The following is a 19260-nucleotide window of genomic DNA, read 5'->3' as shown; positions in this document are numbered from 1 at the left end:
CTGGAACTCTCTTCCCACCAGTATTCTTTCTATTACCTCTCTACCCCAATTCAAAAAACAACTGTTTCACCACTTTCAGAAGCACTGGCTTTGCCAATGCCCATCTCCTGACTGACAATTCCTAGGCTCTGATATGGATTCCCTTCCTTCATAAAAAAATCTATGTCCCCCTGAATTTCTTTCCTGAAAAATCTCTACTACATTTCACCTTTAACCTCAGTTTTTCTCATATGAATAGCTTATTTCCTTCCTCATGATCAAGATTTTTCTCCTTGTTCTTTTTAACACCTGAACCATTTGAAATTGAAACTACCTATAGAATATTATTATGAATTATACCATGTCACTACCTCATTCATAATAAAGTATTGACTGAATCTCATTTTATATCTAGTATGTTAACAACAGAATTTTCAATTTGATTGTCTGTTTGACTCTAAACTGTCTGTATTTTTTTAAAAAAATTTTGGAGCTGTCTGTATTTGTATAATTATGGAGCTTTTCTCCCCGGGCCTCCGCTGAAAATGGACATGTATCCAGCCGGATTTCTCCCGGTTAACAAATGTAAAATAAAATAAAATAAATAAATAAATGGGAAGGAAATGTAATTCAGATTTTAAGCAAGATTTTAAACAAAAACTGATGTTTTATGTTGTATAAGTAAACCTCATTAGCATATTATAAATATTAATGAATTTGTTAGGTTTGTGGTTTTGTAATTTAAATTGTGAAGTGTTTTTATTGGTTAGAAGATTTTAAATAAGATATTTAAGCACCAATGGTGGATGATGTTTTGTGTTTTTTACTAAATAAATAAAGTTAACTACAACGAGTATCCTCTTTTTGGCTTTGGCATTTCGTTTTGAATTTCCCGTAAGTTACAGGTGCTGCTCAATGCCAGAAATCATGTATGAGGAGAAACACTGATGAGACAAAAGGGGTGAGAAGAGCAAGACATTTGGAGATAGAGACATAAAAAGAGATGAGACATTTCTGCACATCTTTGTGGTGTGTCACTGTTAGGGTTGTGATCATAATTCTTATATCAGTCTCAGTACATACAAAGGCAACAACATTTAGGTGACAAAAGCCAATATTTTGAGTCAGATTTTAAATAATGCTCTTACAAACTTACAAAGTTGCTTGAATAATATTTTTTCTATTAGCATGCATTTTCTAACCAATATAACATCTGAAAATTAAATGTATAGCATTACTTAATGACTTCAGTTCTCAATGAATTACCAGAAATTCACAAATATTGTGATGAATATACCAACAATTAAGATGCAGCAATGTGGCCATCATTATACTTTAGAGGTATTGCTCTAATATTTCCAATATAGATCAAAAAGGGGTAGGAGAGTAGAAATATGATGAGGACAGAAGGAAAATATTGGTGGGTTAACAACATAAGCAGCACACTGTTACATAATACATACTATTAATGTGAACAAAAAGCATTACATAATTGAGTGACATGCTTCTGGATTTGAATTCTTAAAATAAATGTGTAGAAATGAGAGGATTATCTCAGCTCACCACACAAGAAGTCAAACTTAACTAAGTTAAAATCACACATCTTAAGAGACACTGACAGGTTGAAGAAAGGGTGAATGTAGGCATCAGACCTCATCACAGTTACATGAATAGTAATACCCTTTATGGTGTATGTGATATCCAGTTACTCAGTGCTACTCATTGTCAATTATCATGCAAATACTGAGGACAAAGAATGAAAGGACAGAAGGAGGAGAGAGAGAGATTGTTAGACAAGGCTAGAGTGTTGTTTATGGACTGTTTCTGGCCATCTTTGTGGTGTGTTACTCTTAGGATTGTCATCATAATTGTAATTATTCTATCAGGATCTGTATAAGAAATTATTCCCAGTAGAACCCAGGCAGATTAAGACAGAAGTAAAATAATGGTGTGTTAATAAAATATGTAGCCAACAGTTAAACAAAAATCATGTCAAAAACATTCTTTGAATCTTGACACTGCAAAAATTAGTTTACAGAGCTGAGCATTATCTCAGCACTCCACATGTGAACTTTAATTTTACCACTTTAAAATCAGACAACAGATTTAATCAAAGGGGAATTTCTGGATCCCAGGTCCCATAAGGTGTACAATATATCCTGCAGCCTAATAAATATTCAAAAGTCAAAAGTGGTGAGACAGAAGGAGAAGAACAGAAAGAGAGAGAGAGAGAGAGAGAGATGGAGACAGGAAAGAGATACACAAAGATAGTTTTTGGGCCATTTCTAGACATCTTCAAGATGTGTTACTCTTAGGTTTTTCATCATAATTAATGTGTCATTCCCCATACAATAAAGTGTTGCCAATAAGGACCAAGCAAGAGTAGAATAACAAAAACACGATTAAGATATAAGCAGGATAATGATGAGAACAAAGTTAACAGCTTCTATGAGTATATAACTAACTTGGAAGAAAGGGAAGAATATTTTCTGGTCACCTTCGATGTAGTAAGTCTCTTCACTATGATACCCAATAGTAGGGGGATTGACAGTGTGCAAAACTACCTGAAGAAAAATACATCCATGGATAGTAGTTTGATTGAGTTATTAGCGTTGTTCCTAGAAATTATTTTAGAGAACGTGTTTGTGTTTGGTGATGAGTTATATATACAGAATGATGGCATAGCTATGGGCACTTCTTGTGCCAATAGCTACGCCAACATTGTGATGGCTGAATGGGAGAAGGAGACGTTATTTCCTAGTGTTGAATTTGGGCAGTATGTAGCCTTTTACAAGAGGTTTGTGGATAACCTCTTTTTAATATGGAGGGGCGATGAGGCACAGCTACACCATTTTGAGAGTTTTATGAATAGCACTACAAGTTATTTAAAATTTACTATGAGTCATTCAAGAGATTGTATTTCTTTTTTGGATATAGACATCATAAAATTAGTTAATGGTTTAGTGAATACGTCTGTCCATAGGAAAACTTGTTATAAAAATACACTACTCCATAGGACAAGTATGCATCCCCTTCATGTATTTGAAAATGTGATAAAAGGACAGACCATGAGGGCGTCACGACTTAACCCTACAGAGGATGGTTTTAAGAAAGAAATTGTAAAACTGAGGGATAGGTTAGTGAAGAGGTCCTATCAGGAAGATGAAATAGATAGAACCCTGACAGACACATATAGTTTGAGAGAAACGAGAGTGTGTCCCTATTTCTCTAGTAGATATAGTAGTGGAAGCTCCGAAGTTAAGAGACAAGAATCTAGAAGCAGAAGTACTACATTAAATATACCGATCTATTACACCAGTGATGTATCCAATATCAAACAGATTATTGAAAAACATTGGGGTATATTAAGTGTAGATGATGATATTAATAATGTGGTAGGAGTAAAACCAAGATACACCTACAAAAATAAAATGAATTTGAAGAATTTATTATGTCATAAGAATGGGGGTAGGTACATGTCTTCGAGTTTTAATACTACACCATGTGGAAGCTGTCATCAGTGTGTTTTGATTAATACTGGGAATAACTTTAAACAGCCAATTACTGGACAGGTTTTCTTCTTCTTTACAGGGACTAATTGTAGGTCAGAGAATGTGATATATCTGGCTACGTGCATGGCCTGCCCTGCATTTTATGTCGGTAAGACTAACAGACAGTTGAGAGAGAGAATTAGAGAGCATGTCTATAAAATGAGAGTAGGGGATGTAACCAATGCTTTGGCCAAACATCAGAAGATGGCAGGATTCTCACATACTTTCACCTTTTTTGTATTACAGCATATTCATACGACTTTAAGAGGGGGGAATTTGGAAGCTTACACACTTGAAATGGAGCTCAGATGGATTATTAGATGTAGAGCAGACTCAAAACCTGGCTTAAATGACAAGGTTAGCCTTCAAGCAATTTTAAAAAGAAGGAAGATAGGTAAAGTTTTAAATAATTACAAATGAATTTCATTGCAATGTTCATTTTGAATGTTCTTATTTTTGTATGTTTTTATATTTGTGTTTTTAAATCTTAAAGTGGTTTTAGATGGATTAATTGCTTAATTGTATATTGCCTTGTTGTTAATGGATGAAGGTATTTAAAGACTGTTTAGTTCATGTGCAGTTACAGTCTGATGATGCCGTCCTGGTGAAAGCGCTTACTGTGTGCAATAAAGAACGTTCCTCGTTTATTGAAGTGTGTTGATTGCTATTTTTCACGTTTATTCCATCACAGAATTTTTTCTACTATTGCAGCTTGTTGTGATACTCAGTGGAACTGGTTGAGTGTTCATATGAGGTGATTATTATGTTTGGCAAGCCTCTACGTTCCCGTTTATGAGACTCTTTGTTTCGTTGCTTTACGTTGTTACAGGAACGGAGTCTCTCTGCGTGAGCTTAATTTTGTTTTGGATGATTAAGATATAAGCAGGATAATGATGAGTTAACAACTTAGGTAGCCAACATATGCACACCTAATAGTAATATATAAACAGTAAATAATACCGTGACTTACTTCATGATTTAAACCCTTGACACTGTGCGAAAAGCAATCTACAAACGTGAATTATCTGAATACACCACACATTAAGTCTTAATTCCTAATGTAAAAATTACTTCTTTGAAGGGGTAGTGACAAAAGACTGACACAAGGGCAAATGTAGACATCAGGTTTCATCACAGTAAGGATATCTTTAGTATCCCATAAGGTGTACATGATATCCAGCAGCCTAAAAAATTATATCCAGCAGCCTAAAAAGTGACTTACAATAGTGTTTTCAGTTTGTATTTCTTTAGCACAGCAGGATTAAGCACATTTGCATGAGGATAACTGGCCTAGTGTGGGTGATGGCAAAAAAGCACATTTTTTGCTATGGGAAATGAAACACCTTTTGCTGTCACTTAGCATTGTTGTGACATGCAAAGCTGAGCTCAAATGCTGAGGACAGAAAGCGAAGGATTTTTTATCAGACTTTCTGGTCGTGTGTTGTGCCTGATTCTGCGTTTTGATCAGATTAAACATGTGAGAGTATGATAGGACAGTGGTGAGAATGAGGGTGGGGGCAAGATGGTGGTAGGTCACAGAGGAAAGTTGTGGGAGAGCACCATAGCTATCCACATCTTCACAACTTAAATGTAGACTTATAAACAGAATCTGATGAATTTGGAGAGTCTCCACATAAGGGCTGGGTGATAACAGAATAATTGTTGTATGCCCATTGTGATCAAATCAAGTGGGTAGAGAAGTCACGTAGGCAAAGTGCAGAGCTATGTATGGGGAGTAACTTTTTTGTGGGACAGGTGCTCCTTTATTTTTTTTATTTTTTGCAGGAAGAGGTCTGTTGAGAAAGGTGTTTAGGAATAAAATGATCAGTTAGGTAGGGTCAGTTAAGTAGCAGGCACAGACATGCCTCTCATCTTTTAGCACAAGAAATCTAGACAAAGCCTAAAATTGTTAGGGGGCAAAGGCTCAAAAAGTAGGGGCAGATTTTAAGTATTGCTCTTATAAACTTAGAACTCTGCTAGAATAAACAGATTTGTGTTAGCATTCATTTTCTGAAGAATATGAAGCCTGAAACTCAAATGTATGTCATTACTTAGTGACTCTAATCCTCAATGATTTGCCTGTAACCACAAATGTTATGAAGAATGGACCAAAAGTTTGACATTTTCTGAAGGATATGAAGTCTGAATTTTAAATGTATGTCATTACTTAGTGACTCCAATCCTCAGTGATTTGCCTGAAAACCACAAATTTTATGAAGCACAAACCAAAAGTTTGAGGCAGAAATCTAGACATTCTGCAAATACCTGGACAGTTGACAGGTATGGGTGCAGACATACAGGAAATGCAAGACAGGCAGGATAGTGATGGACAGAAAATTTTGGGGGCATTAGAGGCATATCTGTGTCCAGCTTGAGCACAGTGAAAATCTAGTCTTTGAACTATCACAGTTTCCTGTCACAGATCCCTGTGTCAGTGCTGGATGTGGCGTCAACTTGGCTATTTGATGCTGGATTTCTCTATCCTGCTATTTCAGGTTACCCCTTTAGGGTACAACTGCACCAGCACCTGTGGCAGAGCTACCTGGCACAGGTGGAGCAGGCAGGGCAGGAGTTGTGGAGGCAATGCTGGCAGGTTGTGGCCCAGATGTGCTTGGTGTCTGTACTGCCTGTGCTGATGCTGCCACAGCCACCTGTGAAGATATGGTGGGATGAACCCCAGTGGTCAGTCTGGCTCCCTGTGTTGATGGTCATTTGTATTGCAGCAAAGTTTCCACCCAACAAACGAGAGGTAGCATTGGGGGAGACAAAACATACATAATATCATGAATGCCATCTCACATTGTTATTTCTATACATAAACAAATATGACACACAACTATTTTCACCTTTGCCACATTCGGGTATGAAGTGAAGGTATTAATGTGTGCCAAAAACATCAGGCTCAGTGGGTATTATAAATTATATATGTAAACAGTTATTTGAGTATGCCATTTCTGATATATGCAGTCCAATTTCATAAATCCACTTACAAAAATGGAATGTTTAATGTAATTAAAAATTTCAGTAATTAATTTATATATTCTGTCTTGAACTAATAACTAATTTCTGCTTCTGGGAATTGATCCCACACTCATTGCTAAGTTGATGTAGTTATTTCCTAATGCAATCACCAAGATGTATTGGCGCAGGCATGTATGCTTGATATATAGCTTAGGTATGCCTACCCAAGCTGATATGGACTGATTCCCTAAAAAATCTAATCTGGGTTGTATTCATAACGATATATACTTACCCTGTGTCTCTCTGAGATGGACCAGTCTCCCCTGATGTGCATTCCTGTTCAGGGAAATGGTCTCAGCTTCTGTACAAGACAGAACAAAAGAGAAGAAATGGAAGCCTAATGAATAAATGTACAGGCTGGCAAACCCATGCTATATCATTGGCTGATGATGGTTCACTATACTTACACAACCCAGGTCAAAAATGTAACATTTCACAGATGGCAATATGTGATGCATCTCTGATGGTTAATGCTAAGAGCATTAATTATTAAGTATTTTTATTAGAAAATTTGTTACATTCCCACAAGATTGATGCTGTTATAGTTTGTGAAACATGGTTAAAGAACAATGACTGGAAACCAGTTCTGTCAGGGTATAAATGTTTTTACTGTAACAGACAGTCTAACAAAAAAAATCAGGTGGAGGTGTTATGATAGGGATTAAAGATAGCTGTGAGGCTTGTGATTATTACATGTTCAGTACTATAGACTGTGTAACTGTGACAATAAAGACAACCCTGGTATATATAACAATTGTTGGAGTGTACAGGCTACCAAAGTCAAGTGCATATGACCTAGAGGAATTCATACATTTCTTACTTGAAACACAGGAGGGAAGAATAATATTAGCTGGGGACTTAAATTTACCATTAACAGACTGGAATAATATTGATTCAACAACGTTAGTAAAGAAATTATTCACAGAGTATATTCAGGAACAACAAATATTTCAGATTGTAAAAAAAACTACCAGGGGATGGAATATACTAGAATTGTTTGTGTTCCCAAAGAAATTACTGTAACTGCAAGTCAAGTTTTACCACCATTGATGTGCAGTGATCATGGGGTCATAAAGGTTAATTTGTTGCTAGATAATTCTGCCAAACTGAAATCTAAGCCAATGCACAGAAGGTTAATTACAGATTATAGCGAAGCAAAACAGTTACTATGTAAAACTAACTGGAGTGAGGTGTTCAGTGGAAAAACTGCAGATGGAATGTGAAAAGTTTTGAAAGAGAAATTGTTTGAGTGCAAAAAGTCAAAAAAATGTTTAACATCAGGATCTAGGCACGCAACATCAGGGGGGTATATTTCCATAAGAACAAGATACCTGATTAAGGTGAGAGACAAAAAATATAAGAAATGGAAGAGAGTTCAAACTGCAACTTTGAAAACTGAAATAAATGAGCTGGACAAACAGATTAAGCATTGTGTTAGACAAGATCAAGAAAATTTTGAAGAAAATTTATATAAAGATATTGAGCATAATAGGAAGCCTTTTTATAGATACATAAGATGTGGAAGGAGTAAAGATACACAAATTGATAAACTGTGTGCAGATTCTAAAATTTTTTCTCAGACACAACAGATTATAGATATATTTACAAAATATTATGCAAAACAGATTGGCTCCGCAAAAGGGGTGGTAAGTTGTCCTAGTGACATCCAGGTAACTCCAGATACTGGAATCAAATTAGATTATATTGAAAAAGAACTGTGCAAACTGGATCCAAACAAAGAACAGGGAGGAGACGGAATAAGTAACAATAACCTGAGAACACTTAAGCAAGAACTTACACTGCCATTGCATCTGTTATTCACTAGATCATATAAATATGGGGAGATTCCTCAAGATTGGAGACATGCACTTATTAAGCCTGTCTTTAAGGGAAAGGGGAGTAGGACAAACCCAGAATCATATAGACCCTTAAGTCTACTTTCATGTTGTGGAAAAATAATGGAGAAGGTAATACTGGATAAGTTATTGTCAGAACTGGATAGGTTGGGACTAGAAACCATATATCAGCATGCATATGTTGAAAATAGATCTATTACCACCTGTAACATGATGTTCTATAACAATATAATGACAGCTATGAATAAAAAATTGTGCTGTGATGTGATTTATATAGATTTAACTTCAGCATTTGACAGGGTTATGCACAAAACACTGATCAATAAATTAGTACAACTAGGTATTGATGTACTGTTGATAAGATGGATAGCTGTGTAGTTTACAAATAGGACATGGCAAGTATCACACACCAACTGGACAGGTGAAATCCTTGGTTACAGTCAAGGTGCCCCACAGGGCTCTGTACTAGGCCCTTACTTGTTTAGATTGTATTTTTCAGACCTTATTTTTTCATCTGAAATTTTCTACAGTCTATATGCTGACAAACTGAAATTGGGTAAACTGATTACAAGTGTTACAGATCAGGCATGTGCAAAATAATTTGACTAAATTGGCCATTTGGGAACAGGAGAATAATATGTTGATAAATACATCAAAAACTAAGCATATGAGATTTGGGAGACATAAACTGAAAGGTGAATGTTTAATACAGCACACAGTGATTGAAACTGTAGATTTATTTAAGGACCTGGGTATATGGGTAGATTCAGCTATGAGTTTTTCTAATCATATCAACCAATTGGCCAATGATAGTTATAGAACTATAGGTTGTATAAAAAGATTTATAAAGTCTAGGAAATCAAACATAATGAAGTCATTGTTTGTTAGTTACATTAGACCCATACTTGAGTATGGAATAACAATATGGAAACCCTAAAGGAAAACAAGCATGAATAAACTGGAAAGAGTACAGCAGAAATATTCTAAGGCCATCCATGGATGTGAAAATCTAAGTTATTATAAAAGACTAAAATATCTGAACTTGTACACTGTCTCTTACAGATGCTTAAGAGGAGATCTTATTCGGGCAGATAGCACAATACCAAGTGATGCACAAAGAATGAAGACCTCCCCCCAAAAAAAATTAAGTTTTTAAACTGTCTCTTTGGGGTGCTTTCTCAATATTGTTTTTTTACAGCATGAAAATGTGCACATTAAACACCAGTCCTTTCATGAAAACAACACCTTCTCTGGATTTAAACCTTGCAACTCTACCATTAACCTGACACATTTGAGATTATTTTTACTTTTTGCTGCATACACAGACATATTTAGAAAGAAGTGACAGTTAATTTCATATACTCAAGCTGTGACATTGTATCCCTTTATATTCAGGTTCCAAAATAAAGCATTTTCTCAAAGTTTTCCTTTGCAGTTTCTCATTACATGTATAGCTGAATGAGATATTTGTAATAATTAAACTAATATTTCCTGTCACAGTAGTAACAGATATGTTCAATACTACAGTTGTTTCTTCCCTTTATTTTCGAGCATTATTTTTTGAGCTTTGCTAACATGAATGTAACTTCATATGATTTACAGACAATGTTTACTAAGCATTTAGTAATGAGACTGTTATAAAGTTTTACCTTCTTAGAAAATGTAATCCATGACTTTTTGGTAACTCTGATGTTCATCATGCATACAGCTGCAGTCATAACAGATGGGTTTTCCTGCCGTCAGGCGGGTCCTTGGTCGGCCAAATTCCAAAGTCTAGGTCCGGCGTGGGATGTCGTCGCTTCTTCCCTGACGTCAGTGCGACAGGGGTATAAAAGAACCAGCCGATGCCATTTTCTCCAGTCTTTCTTGCCGCGCGGTGCCCGAAGCAGAAGCAGTTTGCAAGTGCCGGTCGGCCAGCTCCTGAGATTACGAATATTTTTCAACCGAAGTCTTCTTGAAAGCTAAGTACCCCGTTGGGGAAACTTTTCTTGCCTCAGACCGATGTCCGACAAACTTAATAATTGCATTTCATGTTGGAAGCAAATACCGCATAAGGATTTCCATTCCCTTTGCATTCCTTGCTTAGGCCCAGACCACGACGTCTCAGCCTGTCGTTTTTGTGCTACATTCAACAGACACACTATTAAGCGTCGGGCGGAGTTCGCCCAACACTATTTTGGCAAAATGTTTAATTGCATTATGTCGTTGGATAATCCGACTCCAGTTTTGAGTAAAAGACGCAAAGATAAGGACTGACATATGAGGTCCGCGACTTCTATCGACACCACGCTAACACCGACTACTGCTGCTCCGGTTCTCAGTGAGGCGCCTATGCAGCCCCTGACCACCGATGACACTTCATTAGCGGTGTCTTCTGTGCCCGAGGTCGCGGGATCTTCGGCCCACACCCCAACTACAGATACCGAAGCCACTCTTGGCGGAGAAACTCAGAGTTTAGACAGGCCTGCCACCTCTCAAGGTGTCTTCAGGCCTTCTTCTTCTTTTTCCATTAAGGCTTTCACTAAATCTAAAGCAGCCATGCCTTCTAAAAGACAAGCTCCACAGGGCCCCTCTCACGGCCCCATGCCTAAAAAGCAGATGCTCAAAATGGCTGAGGATTTGATTACTCTTACCAGGGGTTTCCAACCCCCCTCGGACAAAAGGCCCAGAGTGGAGGAAGAATACCCTTCCTCGGACCAGGCCTCCATTACTTCAGAACTTTCTGAAGACCAGGAACATTCATACTCCCCTTTTGAAAAATCTGATGCAGAGGAGTCCATTCCCTCTGTCTCCCCCCCCTGAGGACTACTGTTTTGGGGAAACCTTGCATACCTTGAGGGAACACTTCCACTGGGAAGGCCCAGATTACTCAGACTCCAAGAAAAGGCTCAAGGATTTCCTCTTGCTCCCTCAGCACAGGCCTTTGGCTATCCCTCCTGTCTTAGACATACTAGATGATATGTATTCAGAGGCCTGCCTTAACCCGGACTCTTTACCTCCAGCTCCAGTCAAGCCTGACAGGTATTACCGGGTTCCTGATTAACACCAATTCCTATACAAAAGCCATGCGGCTGACCCAGAAACCATTTCACAGGGTCCCAAGGGAATTAAGGCCTCCACTGCCAAAAATCCATTACCTTCAGAGAGAGATTCCAGAGCTTTAGAAAGGTGGGGGAAAAAGGTATACACCTCAGCCACCTTAACCATGAAGGCATTAAGCTGTCAGTTCCATATGTTAAAGTATCAACAGTTTTTATTATCTCAGTTGAAAGGTAAAATGTCACAACCTGAACAACCAGACTTGAAGGAGTTGCAGGATTTGTTACATAGTGCAGAGCAAGTGGGTAAACATACCTTGCAATGTGGTTTTGATGCTTTAGAGGCCTCATGTAGAACTGCTGTTACAGGATCAGTCATACATAGTCATGCTTGGCTCAAAGAGCAAACCTTACCAGATCATGTCAAGGCTAAACTACTAGATGCACCTCTTCAAAAAGATGTATTGTTTGGTGTTAAAGCTGAGGAGGTATTAAAGAAAATGGAGGAAAATGCAAAATCAATGCAAACAGTGAAAGATTTCCTACAGGTACAACCTCCACATTTCAGTAGAAACTGGCCTTCAAAAAATTGGTCCTTTCCAGCCACGGACAGACCTCAAAGAGGTAGATACAGGTGCCCGAGGGGTAGAGGGCAATCTCAAGGATCATTTAGAGGCAGACAATGACAAGCACCTACACCAAGAGGTGGTGAGGATCGTTCACAGCCATTCAGAAAGCAGAACCAATGACTTTCCCCTTTGCATGCCAAGCAAGGCTCAATTGGCAGCACCTTTAGGTGGAAAACTGGCATTATTTTCAAAAAATTGGCATATTGTCACAAAAGACAAATAGATCCTGGACATTGTAGACAGAGGCTACAGATTCCACTTTCACACTCTTCCAAGAATGAGAGGCATGCCAAACCTGCCACACAATCAAACGGCAGAGGCACAAAAACAAATTTCAGATCTCGTGGACATGAAAGCTATTCAAGAGGTACCTGCACAAGAACAGGGTCAAGGTTTTTATTCCAGACTATTCCTGGTACCAGGGAAGGGCAAAGATTGGAGACATATTTTGGACCTATCCATCCTAAACACATATTTACTCGTACCAAAATTCAAGATGCTCACATTACAGCAGTTTCTTCCCATGCTGGGCAAGGAGTCTTGGCTGGTAACATTGGATCTCAAGGAGGCATACCTGCATGTCCCAATCAGACAAGATTGCAGAAGATACCTCAGATTTCTTGCAGGTTCAACCCATTATCAATTCTCTGCATTGCCCTTTGGCTTACCTACTGCGCCCAGAGTGTTCACGAAATGCCTGGCATCAGTAATTGCCTTCTGCAAACTTCAAGGGATACAGATATACCCATATTTGGATGACTGCCTGATCCAAGCGGACAGCAAACACATACTTCTGAAACACCTGGCGTTTGTAATAATGTTGTTGAATTCTCTGGGATACACAGTCAACAAAAAGAAATCAAGACTAATACCCTCTCAAACAATAATTTTCCTGGGTGCCATCTTGAATACAAACACCCAGATGGCCTACCTCACGCCAGAGAAACAAGGGCAACTCACTCATTACTTCAGAAAACTGGCAACCTTCACCAGGCTGACTGCAAGGAAAATCCTGCAGGCTCTGGGATTCATGGCATCTTGCATCCTACTAATCCCATGTGCAAAGCTGCATATGAGGAAACTTCAATGGTACCTAAAAAACGTATGGTCTCAACACAGCCACAGTTTGGAAACAATTATACCACTGATTCCATGTCTTCAAAAGGAATTTCTGTGGTGGGCTCAAGCATGCCAAAGAAACATAGGTCTCCCATTCTGCAAACCTCAAGCAAATCAAGTCATCACAACAGACGCCTCGGACTACGCCTGGGGGGCACACATGACAGATCGGTGCATTCAGGGCCAATGGTCCCAAAAAGAAAAGCACCTACACATCAATCAAAAGGAAATGCTAGCAGTAATATATGCTATTATGGCTTTCAAAGACCTACTGCATCCAGGCCAGCTATTGATAAGGACAGACAACACCACAGTGATGTGGTACATAAACAAACAGGGAGGAACTCATTCATACCCCCTATGCAGGCTAGCCATGTCTTTTTGGAACATGGCTCTGAAATTACAAATCCAACTTCAAGCATAGTTCCTGCCAGGCAAGGAAAACACGCTGGCGGACAACCTAAGCAGAAATATGACAGATCCACATGAATGGAAGTTGCATCCTCAAGTTTTTACTAAGATAATTCAAGCATGGGGAAGGCCAGACATAGATCTCTTTGCCACCCGCAGAAATTACCAATTGACAAAATTCTGCTCAAGGACCTTTCATCCATAGGCCTGGAAAGTGGACGCACTCTCTTTCAGTTGGACAACTATGACAGTTTATGCCTTTCCACCTCTTCCTCTGCTGCCCAAAGTTCTATTAAAAGCCAGAGCAGACAGACCAAAGATGATTCTCATTGCTCCAGACTGGCCAAGACAGCACTGGTACCCACTCCTGAGGAGCCTGATGCATTCCCCACCATGGATCCTTCCGATAATGCCTCTTCTACTGACTCAGCACAACTTCAAAACTCTTCACAGTCAGCTGAAAACACTGAATCTAGCCGCATGGAGGATTCCTTAAATTCACAACAGACCCTACTCTCCAAGGAGGTGCAGGATGTCATTTTGGAGGCCAGAAGGCCTTCTACTAGAAATGCCTACTCCGCAAAATGGAAATGGTTTTGTGCCTGGAATCAGAAAAAGGGACAGAATCCTGAAATACTGAATTTACCTCAAATATTACAGTACTTCGCTGAGATGCTACACAGTGGACTTTCATTCTCCTCCATCAAAATCCATGCCTCAGCCATTTCTGCAGAATACAACACTGATCCTCCTTTATTCTCTCACCCTCTCTTAAGACAGTTCCTCAGAGGGGCTAAGAATATAAAACCCCCAAGGAAGCAACCAGTACCTGTTTGGGACCTCAATTTCATTCAAGAAAAACTGACCCTGCCTTCTTTTGAGCCAGCTGCTTCAACAGAACTGCAATATTTGTCATGGAAAACAGACTTCCTTCTGGCTATCACCTCAGCACGCAGGGTTTCGGAACTACAAGCCCTCATGGCTGTGCAGCCTTTCATCATTTTCCATCAGGACAGAGTTTCCTTACGAACCAACCCTTCTTTTATGCTAAAGGTAGTCTCCAGGGTAGACTTGAATCAGGCTATCCACTTACCTGCCTTTTATCCTAATCCACTAAACAAAGGAGAGAGACTACTACATTCCATGGACATTCACAGACAGCTCTGTTATTATTTGGACAGAACAAAGCCTTTCAGAAAATCAGAGCAACTCTTTGTGTCCTAAGCTACAGGTGCTCAAGGGAAGCCTATTTCCAAACAGACAATCTCAAAATGGATAGCCCACTGCATTCGCTTTTGTTACTCTTTTCATGGTAAAACTGTACCTACAGGCATCAGATCTCACTCCACAAGGGCCACAGCTACCTCTGCAGCTTTCCTCATGGGGGTTCCTACCAAAGGTATTTTGGAAGCAGCCACTTGGAGTTCTGTACATACTTTCTCCAAGCACTATCACCTACCATTATACTCCAAATCTAGAGCGGGCTTTGCCACTGCAGTCTTGCAGGGCATCCTGGCTCCTCCTAGTTCCACTTAGTGCCTACCACCCCTTTTTTAGCTTTGGGATTCTACCCTTCTGTTATGACTGCAGCTGTATGCACGATGAACATAGTACAGTTTTGTACCTACCATAAATGTAGATGTTCGAGTGCTAATACAGCTGCAGTCCAGGTTTCCCTCCCTCCTTCCCCTCTTGGGACAGGCCTAATGGCTAACACCTCCTCATACAACATGATTGGGGTATTCTTTTATGGTGTATTTGCTTGCAACTACTGTTTTTTTTTATTTTATTGCATTGCATTATTACATAGATTTATGTTTTGCCTACCTTCTGGGGGCACCTGACATCTGGGGCAAGAAAAACTGAAGAAAATGGCGTCGGCTGGTTCTTTTATACCCCTGTCACACTGACGTCAGGGAAGAAGCGACGACATCCTAGACTTTGGAATTTGGCCGACCGAGGACCCGCCTGACTGCAGGAAAACCCATCTGTTATGACTGCAGCTGTATTAGCACTCGAACATCTACATTTATGGTAGGTACAAAACTGTACTTTTTCCTTGGTACAAACTGAGTTGTGTACATGAAAGTGGCAGGAATGTGAAACACTTACTAGACACACTTTTCTTTGCTCATTCTTGTACTGCTAGGGCATGTGCGGGTCTGCAACCTTCACTATCCAAAGAGCCATTTCTGACTGCTCTTCCACCAAATTAAATTAATCGGGCACCACAACAACTATTTGACCCTGAAAATGAAGATAACAGAGCATATAAGGTTTCATATATAGTTATACTAAATATAAAAGAACTAAGTGTATAAGAACAATACCTAACATCTGTCCATAACTGTGTTCCTGTGTTGGGAGTGTTTGAACTGTGTGTGTGTGTGTGTGTGTGTGTGTGTGTGTGTGTGTGTGTGTGTGGCAGAGTGGCCATTAATCCTCAGAGGTATAGGGAGCCATTACAGTGGGTTGGAAGAGCCACATGTTACAAACTCCTGGTATAGGTCCATGAACAATGATAAGTTAATTCCTGAGCTGAATAGTCACAGTGCTCACAGGGGTGAATCAGCATTACCTAAGCTCTTTGTGGTGGTAAGACACTTGTATCTAGTAGGGAAGACTGCTTGAATCCCCAGACTGTGATACTGCTATAACCGAATCTGGGTAATTTCATCTAAATTCTGTAAATGTATATGATGATTTACACATGAGTATTTTAAACATTACTGATAACTTATATTTCACATAAAGCATACATGAAATGCATAAAGATGATGTCTGCATTTTTCTATTGGTGTTATAGCACGTATAACAGTTGCTTATTTCAAGTAAGCTGTGGGTAAATGTTACCTTTTTTAATAGCAACATTTCTCTGAGAATGTGAACATGTTATTCAAAATTGTTATATGAGCTGTAGCAATGTCAAGGTTACACTGTATCCAACAAATTTGTGCCTCACATCAGTAGAAGGTTATCCCTAAAATGTTAATTTGTTTAACTTCCTAATTTTAAATTCATATATTTTGTTAATGCTGCTATTAATTATGGGTTTACACATTCTTATAATCCTTACCAGAGGTTTGTCATTTCTTTTACTTAACTTTTTTTACGGGGGGGGGGGTATAATTGTGCATTTTCTGTGTATAGTCCTAGAGAACCATATGTTTAGTTTCTGTTAATGATGCTTGCATTCATATTTATTTAATTGCCACCCACTTTGGCAGAATCATATATGTATATTACACATATCACTCATGAGTTACTGCTGACATTAACCTGCAGTTGAGCCATGCCTTATCATGCTAACATTCAGTACTTGCATATGAAAGTATTTATTTATTTATATATTTTTGCATGTTGAGCACTTGGTTAATACTGCTACTACAAGATGTGAATTCATGAGTAGACTTCTGTCTAATGCAACCCCTAGCATTTTTATAAGTGTATTTGTGGCTATATTCTAAAAAATATTGGACTAAGTGCAGGCATTTATAAATCTGGCCAAAAAATCCTGAAATCGAGGTTAACATTAAAAAAAGCAGTCAAAGGGAATAATAAGAAAAAATACCATCAGTAAAGTGAAGGCATCATATGAACATAGATTAGCATCAGAAGTTAAACACAATTGCATATCATTATTTAGTTACTTTGCTAAACTAAGGAATAACACCAAACATTGCTCACAACGTATCCAAAATGACAGTACCTACTTGGATCCAGCAGAGATAGCCAACATGCTAGCAAACAAATTCAGATCAGATTTTACCACTGAAACAACTATAGAAAGCCCACAGAACCTCATCACCCCATTATAGCCAAAGAGTCTCATCTGCAAAGCCATAGAATGTATCATAACTGATCTAATTAATAATGATATCAAAAATCTTATAAGGCTTTATCCTCAGAAGTTTGACTCTGTTATGGGTAGATCATGTCTAATGAATTTGGTCAACTGCTTTGAATGACTAACCCAAGCCTTGAACAGTGGACATGCTGATTATACAGCATAACTGGATCTAACAAAGGGCTTTGACACCATACCACATGATAACATAATAAACAATCTTACTGGGCTCCAAATTCACCCATACAAAGTTAGGTAGATAGCAAACTGGTTGAAAGATAGAACCTATGTAGTGAGGATTAGAGTTTTGTCCTCAGTAAACATGAAGATGACCAGTGTTGTTCTTCAAAGCTGTGTACTGGGATCTTTGATTCTTCACCTTCTTAGTCAATTTACACATTACAGATGAGGATTTCTAAATTACAAAGCTTGTGGTTGATTACAAATTTGGTGTCATCCTCAAGCTCCCTTTGATACGTTGACATTACAACCAAAACTTAAACATGTCAGAACTAGTATTCCAAAATGAGACAAAAGTAATTGCTACAAAGTTCAATATTGTGTTTGGTAAACAATAGCTTAATTCACCTTATAATATAGACAATACCCCACTTCAAAATGAATGTGTGGTGAGACATCTTTGAACAAGGGTGAATAATACCCTTGCCTGTTACCCTCACATTGCAACAGTGGTTAAGAAATCCTTTTTTTGGCACAGTTGATGGCAAAAGGTATTTCATCTAGATCCAAAGTAGCTCTTTTTCCTCTAAATTCCACATTGATCAGATATATTATAAAATGCAATCCTCCTTGGCATTTCAAGCAACTGGAAATACCCCAAAGGTTCATAATGAAAAATATCACAGATTTAAAAGACAACAGCTTCCATGAGAGGCTGGAAGCATTTTCCCCTTATTTAGTATCCTATAGACTCCTTAGTGGTAATCTATATTTTCCTTTCTGGCCATTAGGGATCCAATAGTCCAAGAGCTCTTATATCTCCACTAATCAAATAGTTCCACTACCACTAGATCCAGGGATCAAAACATGCTTCAGCAAGTAAACAAAACATGGTGGAGAGACAAATTTGTCATGCAACACTTATCCCTTATCTGAACAAACTTGTCTCCAAATTAAAGAATGCAACACATTTTCTTTCTTCAGAAAGGAATTAGACAAGAGGATGAGTATCCATAAATTCACCGCTGATATGACTGGCCTTTTGTTCCATGGAAAAGGAGGTAATGTATTGCTCAGGCTGTGGATTGTATTGCATTACTGAAATTGTGGAAATTACTTATGATTCCAAGAGCAGGATAAGTTATTTCTCAAACTTATTTCACTGAACTGCACTTCTGAAATGCTTAGAATTGTGCTATACATTTGATCTACTACATTTTGCACTGTTATAAAGCTTTTTTATTGTTTCACTGCATTTATGCACTGTTTTATACTGTTTTAACTGAATTTTTCATTGCTAGATACTGTTTCATTACTCTAATTGCATGTTTACTGAATTACTTAACTGTAAACTGCTTTTTCATACTGAGAGTTGTATTTTCTGTTTGTGAGTGCTCTATCCGAGCTTTTCTGTGCATTTTTGATTTTTTGAGGTTTCTGTGTTCTACGGCTAGGAATTGTAATAGCATGCATTACTATAATTGTCTGTTTACAGTTAAAAGCATTCTCTAGAGTCTGCTTGCTCCTTGATCTGTTTAAAACTTTCATTTAGTGGCTACAGCTAGGAGCTGTAATAGTGTGCATTACTATAATTGCATTTTTATTTATTTACTAAATTGTAAACTGCTT

General features: G+C 38.3%; 1 protein-coding gene across 4 annotated transcripts in view; it reads left to right on the top strand.

The window, feature by feature from the left end:
• LOC122813711 overlaps positions 1 to 19260 on the top strand; it is a 332384-nt gene that overhangs the window by 297549 nt on the left and 15575 nt on the right. The window contains exon 2 of one of the 4 annotated variants that reach the window (XM_044086175.1): positions 885 to 3924. The exons of 2 other annotated variants lie outside the window; for them this stretch is intronic. In XM_044086175.1, the coding sequence (XP_043942110.1) occupies positions 2502 to 3924 (1423 nt within the window). In that variant the 5' untranslated portion in view covers positions 885 to 2501. The remainder of the gene's footprint in view (positions 1 to 884; positions 3925 to 19260) is intronic. One more of the 4 variants, XR_006366722.1, reaches the window with a different exon arrangement.

Source organism: Protopterus annectens, chromosome 10.part0 (assembly GCF_019279795.1).
Source record: "Protopterus annectens isolate FY-2018-M chromosome 10.part0, PAN1.0, whole genome shotgun sequence".
In the NCBI taxonomy this organism is placed as follows: domain Eukaryota; kingdom Metazoa; phylum Chordata; order Ceratodontiformes; family Protopteridae; genus Protopterus; species Protopterus annectens.
Note: the sequence above shows the minus strand (reverse complement) of the source record. Positions and strands in the feature narration are given on the sequence as shown.